Here is a 20,602-nt window from a genome sequence, read left to right as displayed (position 1 = left end):
CAGGCTTAAAGTTTGCACTATATCCAGGGGAAAATCAGAAATGCATTTCCTCTGATAATGTAACATGCTGTGCTCTATTAAAGTGAATTGTATCCTGTATTTGATGGTTCCAGCATTTGAAACGCAAGGAATTATTATTTTTCCTTATTTTTTTGGCTTGTAACAAATGTTGTCAAGGTGTCTTTATAATTGTAACACAAATTTCTCGTGTTTTACAAAAACATCAGTTAATCAGGAAAATAATAGATCCTCCTTAACAGAGCTGTTAAAATCTGCAAAAATAACCTTGTCTATGCTTACGCATGAGTAACAACAACATCTGTACAGGAGGTGACCGCTTTTAAGTTTTTTTTATCTTGAAATGTGTTATACAAGTGAAACTTTAAATACAGGTCTTTTATTCGATATGTGTATTTTTATTGTATTTAGGTAAAAGCTGTGAATACTTACCTCAGAAAGAACACCCGGTGAGAATGAATCAGTACAATGTGGAGTGTTTTGATGGTAAACTCTGTATATTTATGCTTGTACAGTTCCGCTCTGCTATTTGTCAGATTTCTCTCAATAATCAGCTTTTTACCCTCAGACCCAGTTTTCAGCAGCGCTCAGCACCATGTGGAGCTGCAGAGCCCGCAGGAAGCTTAATGACCGTGGCCTCCTGCTCCCGGCGGCCGCTGTGACTGACGGCCTGACGGCTCTTGATGAATGATGTTCTCCGCCTCGACAGACTGAAACCAACGGCAGGCGGTGGGAGGTGATTCAGCTGCTAAACATCAACTCTCCATCCTCTGAGGCCCTGCCACTGTAATGAGCCTGCCGCTCGGTTCAGTGGAGGGCCAAGGGGGCCGAGGCCAAGAGATGAGGGCCGAGCGTGACAACGTGATGGAGCGCAAGCAGCAGAACTGGTAAGGAAATGAGGGAAAGGGGCATGTCACTGCTGTCAGGAGAAAAGCTAATTTCTCCAGGTTTCTCTTTCTAACCTTTAGCCACGGAAACTAGTTTAGCTCCATCTGTCTTCTCCTACTTTGTATTCATACACTAGAGCTGCTTTCTATGGAAGCCCGTTTCCGCCACTAAAAAAAAAAAAAAGGATACTTAACTCGAAATTTCGAGTTCTCTTTCTCGAAATTTCGACTTATTTTCTCGAAATTTCAACTTAGCAACTCGAAATTTCGACTTAGCAACTCGAAATTTCGACTTAATAACTCGAAATTATGAGAAAAATAACTCGAAATTTTGAGTTATTTTCTCATAATTTCGAGTTAGCTCTGCCAATCAGTAATCTATGTGAATGACGTCATTTCCGTGTTACCCGGAAGCTGAAGCCCTCAGCTACAAATGCTACAGAAATGCTAATTATAGATACGGATCATGAATTCACAAATTGCTGAGTATTTTAAGCGTGGCTTCACAAATGAGGAGATTCTTGCGTTATTAGCTGAATCACATGGCATTACTATCAGCCTCCGTACACTTGAAAGGATTTTACACAACAACCGACTTTGGCGCAGAAAGAACAAAACAGAGGTGGGAGAGGTGGCAGCTTTTATACAAGCACAATTGGCAACCTCAGGACAGTGTCATGGGTATCGTTGGATGCACCAGAAGTGTTGGATGAATGGCATTGTTACTGACAGAGAAACCGTTCGTCTTCTGCTCCGTTTATTCGATGGAGAAGGTGTGGATTTGAGGTCACGTAGACGACTGCGGAGGCGAGTGTATCATAGCAGAGGCCCCAACTATGTGTGGCATATCGACGGCTACGATAAACTGAAGCCATTTGGGATTGCAATCAGTGGATGCATTGACGGATTTTCAAGGAGTATAATATGGCTAGACGCTTACAAGACAAATAATGACCCGAGAGTAATTGCTGGCTACTTCATGGATGCCGTGATTCAACAAGGTGGTTGCCCTGATCGAGTGAGATTAGATCTAGGAACAGAAAACGTCCATGTGGCTCACATGCAACGATTTTTGCACTTTACAGACAATGAACCAGAAAGAGAGCACGTCATATTTGGAGCAAGTACAGGAAATCAACGCATTGAAAGATGGTGGCTAATCTTACGAAGCCAGTGTATCCAGTACTGGATTGAACTATTTGACAAACTAAGAGAGGATGGCCACTTCTCAGACTCTTTCTTGGACAAATCATTGGTCCAGTTCTGTTTTCTTCACATTATACAGGTGAGTTTACATAGGTGATTGTGTAAACGACATGTATTGTAACTGTTTAATTTGTAACAACTCACACGGCCTTTGTATATTATAGAAACATCAGATATATTAAAGTACACGTGAAAAGTGGTGCTTTTTTTTTTTTTAAACTGTTTTGTTAAAAAAAAAATTCCACATATATATCAAGGAACACAATTATACATTATAACACATTGATTATTTATGTGTTTAGGCCTCTCTCTGTACTCGGTTAGCATTTTTGGTGGGTCAAAACTAAGTAAATAAGTATCTGTCTGTTCATGATGTGTGTGTGTGTGTGTGTGTATAGGTATGTGTGTATAGGTATGTGTGTGTATATATACGGATATATATCATTAATGTAGCTCAAAGCTAAATTAATGGTGTGTAAGCTAAGAAAATCAATGTAGAAGTTAGTTGTGCTTTTGTACATTAACATTTTCATATTGTATGCCTGAAAATGTTTCTTTTGTTCATTTTGTTTTCATCTAGGAAGAATTAAATGAAGTTGCTTTGGCCTGGAATGACCACAGAATGCACCCAGTCCACAACTCCCGAAGTCCTCATGGCCGACCATCTTTTATGTATGCCCTCCCAGACATTTATGGCGCGAGGGACTATCTCAAACATGTCAATATGGACAAAGTTGAAGCCTGCCTTGAAGAATGCGTGTTCAAAGACTTTCCATGTGAAGAGGATGTCTTTCATCTCTGTGTAGAACTCATGTCAGAACATAACCTGGACTTCTCAGATGATGTGTTTCATACAGTGGATCTGTATGTAAAGCTAAGGCAGTTGATGCTTACTGAGTTGGAGCTTTTGCCTTAAAGGTTAGACATCGTTATGCATTTTTAATTCTGTATTTTCATATTTAAATTGTAAACTTTTATGAGTTATTAATTTTTGGATGGTTGTCGTTTTTGGGGCACACATACATGGGTTTTGAGGGCCTGAAAATGTATTTCACGAACAGGGCCAATTGAAAAAGGCTATAAAAATTGTATTTAATTTTTGGAGGGTTGTTTTTTTTTTGGATGGTTTATTTCAATTAACAAACCAATTTTTTGTTTTAAAAGCCTTATTATTAAAACATATGTAAACATAATGTCTGTTAGACCTGCTATTTGGAGGATATGCAGCGCATGTCACCTTGGAATTATGATTTCAACTTTTTGTAAATATGCTTTTTCATCTTTCTTTTTATTTGAGTAATTATTGATGTTTTGAAATATCTGGTTATGTAGCAGTAAAAAAAATTTTCACTGTCATTTTTTTCACTGCTGAGACTTTTTATATATACTGACTGTTTTCCTGATTATGGGCAGTATAATTATATATTTTTTAGCATATGGATAACCTAACTGAGTGAGATTTATGGACCTTTTTTTTTTTCGGATTGCGCCTCAGAATAATAAAAAACCAGAAATTACCAAAATTAAAGATGTAATTTGTCTCATTGAACACTTTATTATAAAACACAGATCTTTTGCCATCATCTTGTCTTAAAACAAAATAACTGTACTGTATTTACAGTAACACAAAAAACCTTAAAGTATTCTTATAAAAAGCTAATTGCAAGCACAAGACTTGGAAAAAGTACGATAATACACTCAACAAAAATATGCAATATGTTTTGCAAAAGTTCAATTATTATTAAAAATACAAAAAGAATGGGACAATAAAAAGAGATTGAGGATAATATGGCAAGATCTGATAACAATATCCTACAATTAAAGAATAAGAACGTGTGGTCTAAAACCACTATGAAGCAAATACATTAGGCTCAAACATGAAAACAGAAATATAGGAAAATATCTTTTAAATAACTACCCCATCGGCTATGTAGTTTTGAAAAAGGGGGCTATGATACACAGGGGTTTTTTTCCATTACAAAAATCAGGAAAAGCCAACCAAAAATCAACCTTCAGCTAAGCAATTGCTGATTTCACAGAAATCCAAAATAAAAGCATATAGGTGTGCCTTATGGCCATTCAATTTAGCAAAAGTCACCATAACCCAGATGGCTAAACAGAACTGTACAAACATAACTGTAATAAAATACAATGATAAAGTAAAACCTGACTTGTAAACTGTAAAATGTGTGCACGATGATAAAACATGTAGGAGATATTGCATATATCTCCTACATGTACTATACACTACATATTGCAGGGGTCTCAATCTCTAATTTTCTGGTGAACCACTACAATACATGTCATCTTTTGACATTACATTAATAAAATTTGACAAATTAAAATTAACCTAATGCATTTTTTAAAGTTGATTTTGGATTCAAATAATAGAAAAAATGAATAAAAGGTGGAAAAACTGCTTTCATTGTTCACATGCACACATGCTGACTGAGGAAATGGGAATGCTTATAAATGGTCTCCAGACTGCCACTCTGAGACCTCTGCAGAAATGCATTTCACAAGTGTTTAGAAAAATATTGCCTCAGTTGTAATAGGAAAACACAGAAACACAAAGAAGTACCTCAAATTGCATTACAGTGGTATTTCACCAAATACTTTTTCTTGGAACTCAGTTTTTAAACACCTGAAACCTTTGCTGTGACATTCACATGGGAACACTTTAGTCTTAGTTCACAACTCAAATATAATCTGTTGTAAAACAACAATGGCTTTTAAGCCATTGTCCGTGAATCAAACCTTTAGATAATGTCCATAACCCACACATTTGATTCCAACACACTGTTCATCTCCGATCTGAAGTCAGGATAGCTGTCATAATTTATCGACAGCTCCAGTACACACCCACATGTGTGTGCCACAGGTCGTCTCTGGAAACCTTTCAGTTCGTTAAACCCAATGATGATGTTCTTTCCCAGATGTAAATCTGAACCTGTGCAAAACCTGAGGAACAAACACAAATGTTCCTTCTCAGCATTCTTCACATATGTAGTTAGATATTTCTGAATCAGCTTCTGGTGAGCCGTCATTGTTTCAGGGAAAGTGAGACACTTGAGAACTTTTCTCACAGTTGGTTGGAGGGTTTCATACTGAAGATAGATCACAAAGGCTTTCCCATGCAGTGCTGAGTGTTCTTGCCCACTGTTCAATAACATAGGCAGGCTCTTGGACAAGTGTTTTGTGTGCAAGCTCCAATAGGACTTCAGTGGCATTGCAGGCTGTTGGTATCTTTCTGCAGCTGTGGTTATCAAGTATGTCTATAAGTTCTTCTTGGTCCACGGTGCTAAAGTCTGATCGCCACGCCTCTAACACTGTACGCTCAGAGTCAGGCATGAACTTAAGGAAATTCTCCACAATATCACTCTTTACATATCCAAAGGCAGCTTGTTCCAGAATGGCAGGTGCAATTTTCACAGGCAGATATTTCTCTCTAACCCATCCAAATGCAATGATTCTGCCCACACTCTCCCACTCCGGTTGCCCAAGATCATGCCTTAAGAAGGGCACTTTGTAAACGTTTCCAGTGGTGCACTGGTCATAGAATTCTTTCCAGAATTCTGAAAGACAGTCTCTCACAACTCCCCCATCGTCATGGGCCATTTCAGGTGTTCCATCAGGCAGTAAGACCTGGATTTTGATGTCGACATCTTCAAGGTCCTTATCACTAAAATGTGAAATGAGCTCTGACATTACCTGCCCTCTGTGGACCACCACTACTCTCCTCACTCTCTCACTGGATGGACCAGGTTGTGGAGAAAAAATCAGGGTGTCATCCAAATTTATTGGCTCACTGTCAGAAAAGGGGCCAACAAAAATAATGTCACTGCTGTGAGAAGTGTTAGCGCTTAGAGACTGCGTGGAAGATTGTGGAAGGTTATCGTTTGGAGTGTCTTCAATGTATGTCACATCATGGCTGATTGTTTCAAATGGAGCAGATGTTTGGACTGTAGTGACAGTAAAAGAAGAGGTTTGGTTTTGAGGACTCGCTTCAATTTCTGAAGATGGATGCAAACCTGGGTTGGAGCTCTGAAGGCTGTCATTTTGTTTTTTCTTTGTGGTGAGGTAGAACCTGAGGATATTAAGTTTTGTGACATGATAAAGTTCTCCTACTGTCAATGCATCATCGACTATCATCTCTTGATAATCCTTCAGATCACAGTCAAAATCTGTTAAGGGCCCCTGAATGTTTCCTCCATCTGGAAAGAACAGGCCTGTTGCAACCTATGTCCCTTTTCTTGGCATCCTTGCAGATGTCTATTTTTCTTGTTCCTCCTCGTCGTCTAGCTCTAACCTGCTTGAAAACCTCAGTGTCTTCATCATAATGCATCCATCCTATTTCTATTTTTCTATTTCTCTTCAGAGCATTTCTTTTATGGGTTGTTTGGGAATGTTCTTCTTGCCGTGTGCTACTGCCATCCTCTTCAGATAATTTTCTTTTGGACAGTTTGGATTTCAGCTGTTCAAAAAGCGCTGACTTGCGGCTGCTGCCCCTCCGTCTGCAAAATCCAAATACTGCTAGACGATCACCGTATGATGGCAAATAAGTCTTCAGCTCCTCATCTGTCATTAGACTTATGACACTGGCATCAATCTAAAGATGGAAAAATAATTTAATTTATTGAAACAACCAGCCTTGAAAATACAATTCTATTTTTAACTTAAGAACAATGAGGAAAAGTTGCATTTCAACCAGTATCTTGTTGGAATTAAGTACCTTCTCATTCTCCAAGGTCTGTATAATTTCCTCAGAGACTTCTCTTTGTTTCAAGAATTCAGTCAAGTCTCCCATGCTGTAAGGAAGGATGTAAATTAAAATTACAAAATTAAAATAAAGCCACCATATTATCGTCAAAGTATCTGTGCCTACCTACATTATGAGCTCTGACTATGGTGGAGAAGTGGGAACTGCATTTTTAAGTGTCCATTTGCACTGTAACTACAATCAGCATCACAATACAGTCAATCCCACATTTTCTCAGTTGTCTGGTTACAGTTTTATTGGTTTTGTTCCTTATTTATATAGTTGTCAGTCATATTCCCTGTTTTGGGTGATTTGTGATTTTGTTTTATACAGTGCTGTATACTTATTACGCATGCTTTCAGCAAAACGTCTGTTTCATCAGACGTAACAGGTGTCATTAGCGTGTAACAGAAACCTTATAGGTACCTTTGGTTAACCCTGACGTTGCATTCTATTCAACTTTGTATGTAACAATCGCTGTCACACTGTTTTTATATACCTTTTATCCAGTTATCATTTGTAGGAAGGCATTCAAAACTGAAGAACCTGGCGCCATTTGTTGTTAATACAGCAGCTCACGACACGATCCAGTTTTGAGTGCGCACCCCTTTGCGCCATATCCTTCCGGGTAACAAGGAAATGACATCAGCCACGTAGATTTCTTATTGGCAGCGCTAACTCGAAATTTCGAGTTATTTTCTCAAAATTTCGAGTTAATAACTCGAAATTTCGAGTTAATAAGTCCGAATTTTGAGAAAATAACTCGAAATTTCGAGAAAATAAGTCGAAATTTCGAGAAAGATAACTCGAAATTTCGAGTTATGGATCTTTTTTTTTTTTTTTAGTGGCGGAAACGGGCTTCCATAGCTTTCAACTAATTACACAGAGTTTCTTGTAAAAAGAATTACAAGGAGCAAGCAAAATTGTGAAGAATTCAGAAACGAACAAAGCTGCAAGTCAAATGAACTTGTTTCTTGTACTTTTCACCAAATGAGCCATTAACTATTCTTTACGTTACATTTTTAAACAGATCAATACAGTTAAAAAAATTCTATTGTGTGTTTCAGGACCTTAAATGTTGGGGAAATAGTGACCATCAGTGTGGACAGAATAAGCAGAGCATGCACTAATGGAAAAACTGAAATGACCAAATGAAAAAGGGGGTTACCAATTCATAGAACAAATACTGTTCACAAGCTGTCATTCATAAGCTCAGGCCATGTTAGATATCTTATTTTTAGACACTACCTGGACCTCCATAATTCAATTCAATTCAATTTTATTTATATAGTGCCAAATCACAACAACAGTTGCCTCAAGGCGCTTTATATGATATCAACAAATGTATTTATGGACGTTAAATGCTCTGTATTGACGTGTATTCCTGTTCTTCTTGATGTAAGGACAGCTGCAGACCTCGGCCATTAGCCACAGTAGTCCTACAGTCCTGGCATGAAATATTTTCATCCTTGAGGACTGCTGAGCTATAAAACATTTCTGTTGTCGACGTATAGTGTCACTACTAAGACCATCAATTCTTCACCATCTGCCCTTGATCAGCTCAGATGCAGAAGTCTGTGACCTCTGAGAAGGAAGTCAAACTATTAAAACTCCGCATGAGCAGATGCAAAACCAACTTTTTCTTTCTGTCTTTCTGCCTCCTCATCTAATCGCCTTCAGAACTGATATTTATTGAGTCTATGTTGATACAGTACTCACTCACTCCAATCATTCTTCCTCTCCATATAAGCTGTGAAAAAAAACTTTATGGTGATTAGATTGTATTAGCTTGCTAAGCCACAGAGGAGGTATACATCCTTATAATTGCATAGGCTAGACAAGATCCAGGGTTGCTAAGATGAAGGTGTCAACATGAGCCTGCCTTTTATATACAGTCATGTGAAAAAGCAAGCACACTCTCCTTCAATTATAAGGTTTTTGGTATCAGGACCATAAAAGTCATCTGGTCCTTACAAAGGTTCTAAAACTATTTAAATACAAGCTCAGACTAAGCATAACAGCTGACACATTACACAATGTCATTTATTTGGAAAAGAACTAAACTAATGCCGTGATTCAGTATAGATCCACGTATAGCAGAGACATACAGCAGCAATAACTTGAAATAATAATTTTTATCAGTCTCTCTCATCATCGTAGAGGAATTTCGGCTCATTCTTTACGAAGTTGCTGCAGTTATTTGAGTTTTGCAGGCCTTTATATATACACAGCTTTCTCGACTGGGACATTGTAACATTGCCCTCTTGCAATAACGAATTTTGGCAAATCTTGAGCTGTCAGACAGATGTCCTAACATTTAACACTAGAATATTTTGGTACACAGAGGAGTTCATGGTCGACTCAAAGACTGCAAGGTGCCTAGGTCCCATGGCTGTAGAACAAGCAAAAATCCTCACCCATCCAACACTTTGCTTGACATTTGGTATGAGATACTTGTGCTGATATGCTGTGTTTGGCTGGGGCCAAATGTAGTACAATACATTATGTCCACCCATCTTTACTTTAGTTTAGTTTAGCCAAAAGACATTGTAAGAGAAACGTTGAAACTTAATGACAACCCTTCCAAACAAGCCGTACATATTCAGCATTTTTCTAATTGATCTGTCATGAACTTCAGCATTTAACCTGGAAACTGAGGCCTATCCGGTTGTTCAGTGATGACGCGACGAATCCTACTTCCGGGCCTAAAGTAGTCTGCGTTTAATATGGCTTTTGTGTTGTTAACATGTTTAATGTTATGTATTTTCTTCTATTTAATCTCAAAAAGCTCCTAAAACAGTCAGTGATCACTGTTGACCTCCCTCGGCTTTTATTACCGCTAATCATTTATTTAAGCTCAGTTTTTGAAACCTTAGGATGTAACTACAGCCCAGCCCATTTCATCTTTAATAAAATGATCAGCCTTCTCCTCTACCAGGTGTAACAATTGAGTTTAACATCCAGGCATCCATGAAAACGGAATTTATGACATTTAACGGAGTTAGAAGTTAGCAGGGAGTTAGCTCGCTAGCTTCTATCTAAATACAATATAGCATGTCCTGACTGCGGGGTTTTGGAAACAAATTAAAACGTACAGCTCTGCTATCACTTCCAGCATAAATGAAGACAGAAAACTAAACAGCAGTGACGTTTGTAGGGTTACTGAAGTTGGGCTAGCTGGTATATAATGATGTGCTACGTGACCGCTAGCGACACAGCTATGTTAGCATAATATAAACAAGCTAACTTTTTTTCCACTCGATAAAAGTTAATGTGAGTGTTCTCGGTGGTCAGGAACAAATGTAATCGCATGGCAGGATGCTGTAAAAGGACCAAACTTCAGCCAGGAGAACAACTGAGATAATCCATCCACAATACGAGGTTAGTCATTCATATACTGCTGCATGGGCTGGGCTGTAGTTACATCGTAAGGTTTTAAAAACTGAGCTTAAATAAATGATTAGCGGTAATAAAAGCCGAGGGAGGTCGACAGTGGTCGCTGACTGTTTTAGGAGCTTTTTGAGATCAAATAGAAGAAAATACATAACATTAAACATGTTAACAACACAAAAGCCATATTAAACGCAGACTACTTTAGACCCGGAAGTAGGATTCGTCGCGTCATCACTGAACAACCGGATATTGTATTTAGATAGAAGCTAGCGAGCTAACTCCCTGCTAACTTCTAACTCCGTTAAATGTCATAAATTCCGTTTTCATGGATGCCTGGATGTTAAACTCAGTTGTTACACCTGGTAGAGCAGAACGCTGATCATTTTATTAAAGATGAAAGACTTCAGACAGTTTTTCAACTCTCAGTAATGCCATAGTGATCGTTTGATATATGGACCTGCAGCGGAGTTTAGACCCAGACACGGCTAGTGACGTCAGACTGAACAATCGGATATAGTCTGAGATGACACAAATGAATGATCAAAACCAGCAAAGTGCCCAAACCTCTGCTTTAATAGAGGTGCTCACACGTGCCGATGATCAATTAATCAAGCGCATTTTATTACCAGCAACTAGTTACATTTTAGTTGTGCTTTTTTATTCTCATTCTTTCATAAAAACACACTGATGAATTTGTGCTGATTGTTTCAAAGTACTGTACATTGTAATACATTTGAAGATTTGCTGGTAACCTAAATTCCATCCCTTATTTTTTGCCCATCAGTGCAGAGTTATTTGATCCACTGTTAATGTGAAAAGATATTGATTAGTGAAGCTTTAAATGCAGGACAGCATGAACGCCGCACAACTAATAAATGTGGGCCCACCCAGGAGATAATCCATCTGTGACACTCTGCTGTTTGTCTTGGCATTTGAAGAAAATATAATCTGATCAAACATTATTCAGCTTTAAATATTGTTCAGCTTTAAAGTTACTGTGCAACTGTGTAATAAAAATGTGCTCACGACTTTGGCCTTGAGAGCGATAAGAAGCGATCGCCTCATCCTGCAGGCGAAAGATATCTGCAAGCGAAGAGACTAGAACACCCAAGGCCGCTTTCCTTTTATGGAGTTGTTTTTCTGCTAATGCAGCACTTTCCTCACAACCCCCTCCTGTAAGTTTTAGAGAATATATACCCATCCTCACAGCAAATCTTTGGAATCTCTTGATGTGAGCTGCGTTGAGAGTTTGTCTCTGTCTCAATAAAAGTTCACTGATTCCCCATCTGCAGCAGGTGTCCGGTTGTCTTCATTCTCCGCCAGCCTGGTTAAGTCAATTCCTCCTTAACATCTAAAAGAACCTATTTAATGAAGGAAGACGGGTTCACTTTGTGTTTAATATTATTCTATTGCTGTTGTTGTTTTTTTATATCCTTCAATTGGCGTCACGAACAGGATGCGCTCCAGGTCAACTGGAACGCAGGGGAGGAAATCGGCCGTGGTCTGAGTGAACGGAGTTTGGACAAAAGCTGTGTACACACAAAAACAAGGTAAGCAGACCTTTTATTTCTGCTATATTGAACATTATAAAAATACTTAGTGTCCAAACTCCTAGTAATTCATAACCAAAATTGTCTGGCTTACTTAAGGCTTGCTGAGAATCAGACAAGTGAATAAGAGATAAGTGAATAAGAAATAAGTGAATAAGTGAATAAAGATAAGAGTGAACTGAGGTCTGACCACGGTTGCGGCCGACGGGTCGCTCTCCGGTGTCGGATAAATACCTCAGCAGGTCTGGGACCTTGAAAGGGTTTATTAGTAACGCCTTTCTAAACAAATTAAAAGGTTAAAGGCCTTGAGAATATTTTTTAGTAATATTCTCTAAACTACAGAAGGGTTAGGAAGGCCCAGAGGACTTTATTAGAAAAGATCCTCTAAAACTTAAAAAAGAGAAGTACTGGTTGGAGTCCAAAAGGAGGGGTCCCTTTGATCAATAGGAGAAAACGGATCTCTTCTTAAAACCCCGATGATTTTAGTGTTTTAAATGTTTTGATGTTCTGTTTGATATTGGACACACATAAATACACGCTGAATGCTTGCTGTGGAACACTGGGCAGGACATTTTGGTTCTCCGTTGTTCACAGATTACACAATTAAAGGAACTAGGTTCCTCTTTTGGTTAAAATAATACACCACACATAGAATTTTTTTACACATTTATTACATACATAAGGAGGGTAATGAGTGACTGCAGGTAATGTATGAAGTGTGAATGAGACGTGTGAACAAGGTGACAACCAACTAGCACCCCTATCAGGAAGCTCTAGGCAAGGGTACCCGCCAGACTCCGGTTTGGTAGAAGCTTGGTAACACCTGAAGGGATATTTCAGTGCTGACTCACCTTTAAAGCAGCGCCCCAGCTGATTAGTGCCTAACAGAGGCAGAAACCCAGCTGGCCCAAATTCTCCTTTAAAAGCAATAAAAGAACACTCCTCCATTGACAGTAAAATGGATGGAGAATTAGATCGAGAAACTAATGATGATGGTTGGGGTCCCGGTGTTATGCTTAGCACATTGGGAGAACAATTAACATGTGTTGAGACAGTCATCAACTCCACACACCAGCCTAAAGAAGCAAAAAAGCAGAAAGAGTCATTGAGGAAAACAGCTGAAAGATGCTTTTAAATTAGTCAAAAATTTAGCAACACCAGCAGAGAAATAGAGAAGTGAGATAAAGTTGTTCTGGCATATGGTGTTTCCTTAGGAATTCGAGTGCTATCGGGAGGGCGTTCCCGAGGTGTGTATTGATCAGCAAGGCTAGGCCTGGGCTATAGGTGCTTTTAAATTAGTCAAAAAGTTAGGGGTAACCTCTTCTGGCATATGTCTATGCGGGCCCGTGTGTAAATAGAACATAAATTACCGGTGTGTGTAAATAAAGTGTAAAATAGTGGTATAAACTGTCTGTTGAATTTCTCCTGAGTGTTGAAAAAAGGAAAAACTCTTTTCTGCTCTCTCTCTGAGAGAGGGGCTGTGTGTGTGAGACAGGAAGTGTGCATGCCCATAGAAGGAAAGAGATGAGGTAAACTCTGTGCAGATAGACCGAAGTAAAAAAAAAAGGAAAAGGGTCTCTCTCTCTGTCTCTGTGAGAGGAAAAAGGTGGGGGCCGAGTGAGCCCGCGGGGCCGAGCGGGTCCGCGGGAGCGAGCGTGTATGCTGTATGAGGAAGAAGGGAGTGAGAGGGAGCGAGTGAAAAGAGTAATCGAGTATTTGGTGATTTTTTTGTTATTTCAGAGGCACTGGGTAAGAGTTTTGACTTTAGCTGTGAGAGTTGTGAAAAGAGCAGGTTTTTCTTTTGTTGTAGACTGTGAGTAATCGGTGTTTTTCTGCCTATTGTGCTGCGTGGAAGACACAGAAGTGTAGAAATGTTTGTGGTTTATCTTTGTTTGACGTTTTATACAGAGTTGGTTGATTCAGGGTGATTTCTCCCGTTTAAGGGAGGAGTTGCATTGTGGTTATGTTAAAGCTTTGCTGTAGGGGTATGTGTGTGATTTTGTGCTGGCTTCGCATGTTTAAATGGATGCATAGAAGTTTGTCAGTGAGAAATTGTTATGGTGGGGTTTTAAAGTTAGTAAAGAGTCAAACAACGCCCGCTGTTTTAAAAAGGCCCAAAACATCATAAAAGACACCTCACATCCTGGCCACTCCCTGTTCGAACTGTTGCCCTAAGGCAGACGGTACAGGGCAATCAGAGCAAGGACTAATAGACTCAAACACAGCTGTTATCCAACTGCAATAACACATCTGAATACTACAAAAATGTCCACCATGCCACTCTTGTGTTAATCTATGCACGGTCTGAAGCATGACGGTGGGAATACTTAGTATTTTAAGTATTCTATCTATTTTATTGATTGAATTTTATTGTTTTTTATATTTGATATTACTAGGGATGATGCAATGATCGGGGACCATTCTTAATGTCGTCGGTCTCATGACAATGACAATAAAGTTTTTGATTTTGATTCTGATTCTGAAATACACCCTCCTCAAGAGTTCAATGATTTAGGCAGTTATGTTTATACAAATACTAAATGTATGTTTAGTGTCTTCATACAGGTGTTTTTTCTTAACCTGGAAGCCTGAGTACGGCAGCAGAAGACAGGCCAAGCTTTGGCTAAAATTCACGGCTGGACACCAGAGTTGTCCTCACCCCTCCCGGTAAAACAAAAAAGAGAGAATGTAGTTTGAGGCGGGTTTTTCTCGCTGAACTGCTCTGGGTGCTGTGTCCCTGAATCTCACCAGTGTTAACCTCTGGCGGAAGACATGGAGAAAAGGAAAAGATGTTCCTGGTAAATCACTGAAACAAATAAAACCACACACAACCAGAGAAAGATATGAGAAGGGTGAGGAACAGACACATGTGCGTGTTAGAGACATGCCTCGTTTGAGAAAAAGTTAAAGTAACCCATATACAGACGCACCCATACATGCAATGAAGAAACAGCTTACATACATGTGCACGTACATGCAAGGTTAAAGTAGCGACACTTAACATACACCTGTTTTTAAATGATATAGTTTATACATTACTGACAATTAAACGCTTTGGGTTGCAGGACAACAACGTAACGTCAAAAGACAAAGACACTGGTCTGAGGATTAAGTGAGGACACGACAAATTTAGTGGTTAAAAGGGTCGACTTGGGACATGTTTTTGTTGATTGTTTAAGACAAATGACTACTGAATGATAGGAAATTCCTTTTTAGGTTTCTAAACAGGATCTTAAGAATTTTAACACGTACCTGTGTTGTCCTGTCAACTTGAGGGGTTATGAGTTGATTATATGGTGAAAAAAAAAAAAAAAAAAAAACAAAAACAAAAAAGGGGGGAGACGAGATCTCGTTGTTTCTCCCCTCTCGGGATAACACAGCCAACACAGCACAGCCAACACAACATCATTTTCCTGTTCGCCTGTTTTGTTTTGTTTTTGTTTTTTCTGAGAGCCGAAGCTGACCTGGACTCCTACCCTCCCCTCTACCATCGTTGCCCTCTCCGCGACCATCTTTGACCCTTTGACCCCTGAAGGCCACAGCAGCTGGACTCACAACAACAACTTGAGGATGTCAACAGTGCTGCAAAAGAGTGATCTCATGCAGCAGAGACGGAGAGCACTAAACCTAAAGCCCGTTTCACTACACGGGGGAAATTCCCAGGCTGCGTCAGCTGACAGAGCTGTGACGAGACGCGCATTAAGCCCGGAGGAAAAGGGACGGTGAGCAGAAGGATGCTGACCTCTGAGAAGAGCCGAACAGCAGAGCTGCAGAAGGCCGTGGAGCAAAGTAAGGACAACATAAACAGACCCAAAGAGGAGGGGAGGACCCTAGGCCATGCGTCAGGCCGCTGGTTTACCTAAACTACAGAACAGGAAGGTGATGAACACAAACATATACCAACACACGAACACACACTTCTGCATGCGCCGACTTAGAATGAAGGGAAACACACACATGAACACTTATGCACTTGTTGAGGGAGTAAAAACTGATACATACCCATGCACTAAAATCAAAATGTTGATTTAATTTACTAAGAAGTGACACACAATGCTCCAGCTGCTGCAATGAAGAATGCTTTACTGACAAAGGCTCAATGCTGCACACAACAAAGTCAAATACAGAATTTGCTATAATAATAAGCCCAGAGGGCATTTGTGTGGTCTGGGGAGCAGAGTCCGGAGCGGTTTGGTTATGAAAATGATGCCCGTGCGAGATATCTGGGGCTTAAGGCCTCGACTTAATTGTTTACTCTACACTAAAAAGAAAAGAAAACACTCTGAGCAGTGGTGCAGAGTGAAAACGAGGAATTAACAGTGTAAGTTTTATTTCAGAGCGCCACGTCATTGTGATGGAGATTTAATAAAGGAGGAACACACGGACAAAGAAGAAGAGAAGGGGGGGCAGCCCTTGAACGCGATTGCCTGAGGCATTAAAGTTCTGTACTAAATTCTGGTTTCCAGTGTGAGAAAAGTCACGCAGTGCCAGTAGTAGAGCTAGGTTGAGTGATGATTCTAAATTACTGTAAGTAAATCATCGTACACCGTTCAAGTTTCATGAAAACGGGGATCTAGACTTTGTTGAACCCTAGGCAATTTGAACAGGTAAAAGTCGAGTGACCAAGTAGCAGTTGAATAAAAGTCATTGAATAAGTGTTGAAATAAACTGGCAGAATTAAGAGAATTAAAACATTTCAAGAGCTCAACTTACTTAATGGTTCAATTTTGTTTCACGAACGCAAAACATATAGGTTTATGAATATGAAAAGGTTGAGGTGGTGTTGATTTGACTCTGTGTAGGTTTAGGTTGGTATTTTTATTGATGGGAAGAATATTCAGTGACAAGTCCTAAGACCCGGGCGTCTGCATTTTGTTTTTGTTATTTTTCATTTTATTTTGTTTTATATTTACTGATTTTTGTTTGTGAATCTTTTCTTTAAGCAGATCTGCACATCGGAAATTACAAGCATTGCACGTCGGCGAGAAAATTGTTGTAAGTGAGTTTCTCCGCATTGAAATGGGTTCTGGAGGAAACACTTGTGGGGACAATTAGAAACGAGAGTCCCTGTTTAAAAAAGGATTCAGCGAGGTAATCCAAACTCAAGTTCTGGTTTCTTTTTGAGATGACGTCATTTTGCTGAGTGTGGAAACTAGATGCGACGACAGGTTTCACTATCAGCAAAGAACGGATGAATGGATGAAAGACTGGGAATAAAAACAAACGGACTGACTGGTAAAAGATGACAAGACTTGACCATGACTCAAGGTTAACCACCTCCACCTAGATAGGATAAAAGGGTGGATGAATTTATGTGGGTTTCTTTTACAGGAGTAGAAGGATGACAAAATATTCGAGGATGAGTGAACCTGTAAATGCCATTTTTGTGTCTTGTGTTGCTTACAGAGGTAACTGCGCAGCGTTACCATTTACATTTTCTTCCCTACAGGGTTACAGTTTTAATGTTTTTCTATTACAGGATTTCTGGGCGGATGTGTGAAGAAACGGTGTTTATGGGTTAGGAGTTGGGGATGCTATTACACTGTATTCTGGTGAGAGTGTTGGGGGAGACACACCCTGTCTTGAAAACTGTGATTCTTTTACAGGAAATGTTTTATAGCACCTATGGAATGAGGATGCCTGACTACGGTCAATGTGCTGCTAATGTTTGCTTTGCTTTGGTGAGAGGGGTGCAGTAGAAAACAGACAAGTGACATGAAAACAAGTAATAATAACAAATAACAAATTTGGGGACAGTTTGACCTAGAGCCCACTAACTGGCCCTCTCTTGGAATAACATTGCCCAAAGGGTGAATAAAGCAAATTGTGGCAATAATAGTGATTTAATGATTGGAGAAACCTGAACATGATACTTGTCTGTTGAGCTGAATCGTTTATTACTCTTATGATTTTCCGGTGGGACTATGAAGATTTTTTGGTACAGATTGCAGGTTGTTGCTCTTTAACTCCTAGAACACGCCCTTGGCGAGGTGGGGGGAACTGGACCACCTTTCTGTGCCCCATCATCCTCTATTAGACGACATCCAAGCTAAGTAAACATGTCTTGGCCCTTTCCCCCTGAAATGACAGGCAGGCAAAGATGTTGCGTCTTTGTTTGCTTCCTGGCCCTGGGTCTCATTCCCATTGGCATAATCCTGATCTGTGAAGGGCCCCCGACACTTCTGACACCTTCAAGTTCAAAAGCTTCGCCCCCTTCTGACAGTCCCAATCTGACAAATGTAGCCCCTAGGGTCTTGCCCACCACTTCCTCTTCAGTTTTACCATATTCACTTTTGAATGTCCTTAGCAGTTACCGTTCTGAGTTTATTTTACGGTTGATTTATTCTTTCACATTTTCACGTTTATATCTCTCATTATTATAGTATACTCTGTACTCTCCACATTTTTATCATTACTTATGCTTTTTGGTTGCTGAGTTACAGGAACTGTTAATTTTGTGTCACTACCCTGGTTGCACTAACTCGTTGTACCCTTGTGTGCAGGACAGCTGTTACTGCTTTCATCGGGAACCGAGACTGCTTGCAGCCGACCCCTGGGCAGGGTGGTGCCTGGACTCTTTTCTCCTCATCTGCAATGACAGATAAAGACAAATGATAAGACCCGAGGAGTTTTTCGAGCCAGGCTTCGACACGTCTCTGTGTTCCTTTGAATGTTACTTATTTTTGTGTGTTGACCCATTTAAGATGGGTCAAAAGGGGGATTTGAAGAAAATATAATCTGATCAAACATTATTCAGCTTTAAATATTGTTCAGCTTTAAAGTTACTGTGCAACTGTGTAATAAAAATGTGCTCACGACTTTGGCCTTGAGAGCGATAAGAAGCGATCGCCTCATCCTGCAGGCGAAAGATATCTGCAAGCGAAGAGACTAGAACACCCAAGGCCGCTTTCCTTTTATGGAGTTGTTTTTCTGCTAATGCAGCACTTTCCTCACAACCCCCTCCTGTAAGTTTTAGAGAATATATACCCATCCTCACAGCAAATCTTTGGAATCTCTTGATGTGAGCTGCGTTGAGAGTTTGTCTCTGTCTCAATAAAAGTTCACTGATTCCCCATCTGCAGCAGGTGTCCGGTTGTCTTCATTCTCCGCCAGCCTGGTTAAGTCAATTCCTCCTTAACATCTAAAAGAACCTATTTAATGAAGGAAGACGGGTTCACTTTGTGTTTAATATTATTCTATTGCTGTTGTTGTTTTTTTATATCCTTCACTTTCCTCAGCTTACACTTAAACATCGACTTTTGTATGGCCGGCTTAAAAAAAGCACATAGCTCCCACACTAACACTCACATACAGATCTGGATAGAGTTACCTTCAATCTTAAGTTACAAATGTTGGCTTTGTGTGCCCTTAAGTCTTCTTTACAACACTTTCACAAATTACTGTGGTCAAACAAATAAAATCTGCAAAAAACATGATGCAGTGTGGAAAAGGAATGTGGCTATTACAGCAGTGACTTTAGGGATACAAAGTGGAGGTTTTAACACCTTTCTGGGACTCGGGGATCATTAAATCCTCAATGGGTTAAATGGCTGAATGAAAAAGAAAAATACAGAAATTGCAGCTTCACTCTTTCCACTCTCTTGTAGCTTATTATGTTTCCACTCTGTCACTGAACAGTGCAGCTGCGGAGGGTTTTTATTATCCCTTGTAATAAAAATGATAGCCTGTTATGTCCGAAAGAACCTCAGACATTCACGTTAAAAGCCTGAACAATCAAACGTGAGCGCTTTTCCGTCAATAACTCCCAACAAACCGGAGAAGGATTAATGTTCCTGCTTTATGGCTGCTGTGTTTGGAGTGTTTAGTTTTGCCATTACAGAGAGGTGGGTGGGTATTAGGGGGCTGAATTTAAAAGCACCTCGTGTGCCTGTGGACAATAAGAGTGATCACACAATTATGCTTTTGAGTTTAGTGGAAATTGGTTGTTGTGAGTTTAGCGATAAATGTGTTTGATGTTCCCAACCCAAGGCTGTTAAAATAGGAACTTCAATCACATAACATAAAGGGATTAAATGGAGAGCTGTTGGTTTCACTTTTTCATAGCGTCACACATCTATAGTGTGAAATTAATGGTGTATGCTTATGTTATAAGAGACTTTACATATGTGTGCCTGTGTAGCTGTCCTCTCTAGCTTTTAATGTGACTTGTGCAAAGAGCAGTTTTGTCACTTCCCACCATTTTATTGCTGTCAGAATTTAGCATTGGACTACCGTAGAGTTCTTGTGGAGTGAGTAGGTAATGTGTTGCATACCTACCTATGGCTTTCTCAGTTATATTTTCAAATGACATGTTCAGAAGATATCTAGAAGTAACAATTTTTACAATGGTGGTCTAGCAGTGGCAGGACACAAGTTATAGGCTACTTCAGATATACATGATCCTGTTGGATATATAACCCATTAACAAGGTTCTCTTTAAGAGATTTTTGTCTATATAGTGGAAACAGACAATGTTAAAAAGCAGTGCTTCTCAGTACCCATGTGCCACAAAAGAAACAAACTTTAACCCTTTAAGACCTACCATAGAACCAAGTCCGCCAGAGCTTATATTGTATTTTTACATGCTGTGGAGCCATTTTTGGGAGCATTTCAAGTTGCTATACATCAATACAACCATTATAGCCCAGATTTTAATAATATGTATTCATTAAGTGCATAGTAATTACATAAATTGCAAAAAAGTGCAATAAACTACAAAAAAATTGAAAATCGTTTTTGATTTTTTAACATATATTTGTAGTTAGAGAAATTTAAGAGGCTTATCCCTC

The 20,602-nt window shown here is 39.5% G+C and overlaps 1 protein-coding gene across 4 annotated transcripts; it reads right to left on the bottom strand.

Moving 5' to 3' along the window:
- Positions 1-3,663: 3,663 nt before the first annotated feature.
- On the bottom strand, positions 3,664-9,719 carry LOC309717587 (uncharacterized protein). 4 transcript variants are annotated; one of them, XM_082552267.1, is made up of 3 exons: positions 9,517-9,719; positions 6,844-6,919; positions 3,664-6,720 (listed from the first exon to the last, which is right to left on the bottom strand). In XM_082552267.1, exon 3 carries the CDS (start codon positions 6,261-6,263, stop codon positions 5,214-5,216), a length of 1,050 nt encoding a protein of 349 aa, XP_082408393.1. In that variant the 5' UTR covers positions 6,264-6,720; positions 6,844-6,919; positions 9,517-9,719; the 3' UTR covers positions 3,664-5,213. The 4 variants fall into 4 exon arrangements, with proteins under 4 accessions (XP_082408393.1, XP_082408391.1, XP_082408390.1 ...); XM_082552265.1 differs by lacking the exon at positions 9,517-9,719 and adding an exon at positions 6,997-7,645; XM_082552264.1 differs by lacking the exon at positions 9,517-9,719 and adding an exon at positions 7,001-7,645.
- Between the last annotated feature and the right edge of the window lie 10,883 nt (positions 9,720-20,602).

Source organism: Aulonocara stuartgranti, assembly GCF_965226115.1.
Source record: "Aulonocara stuartgranti genome assembly, chromosome: 11".
NCBI classification, from domain to species: domain Eukaryota; kingdom Metazoa; phylum Chordata; class Actinopteri; order Cichliformes; family Cichlidae; genus Aulonocara; species Aulonocara stuartgranti.
The sequence above is the reverse complement of the archived record's forward strand: the minus strand, read 5'-3'. Positions and strand labels throughout refer to the sequence as shown.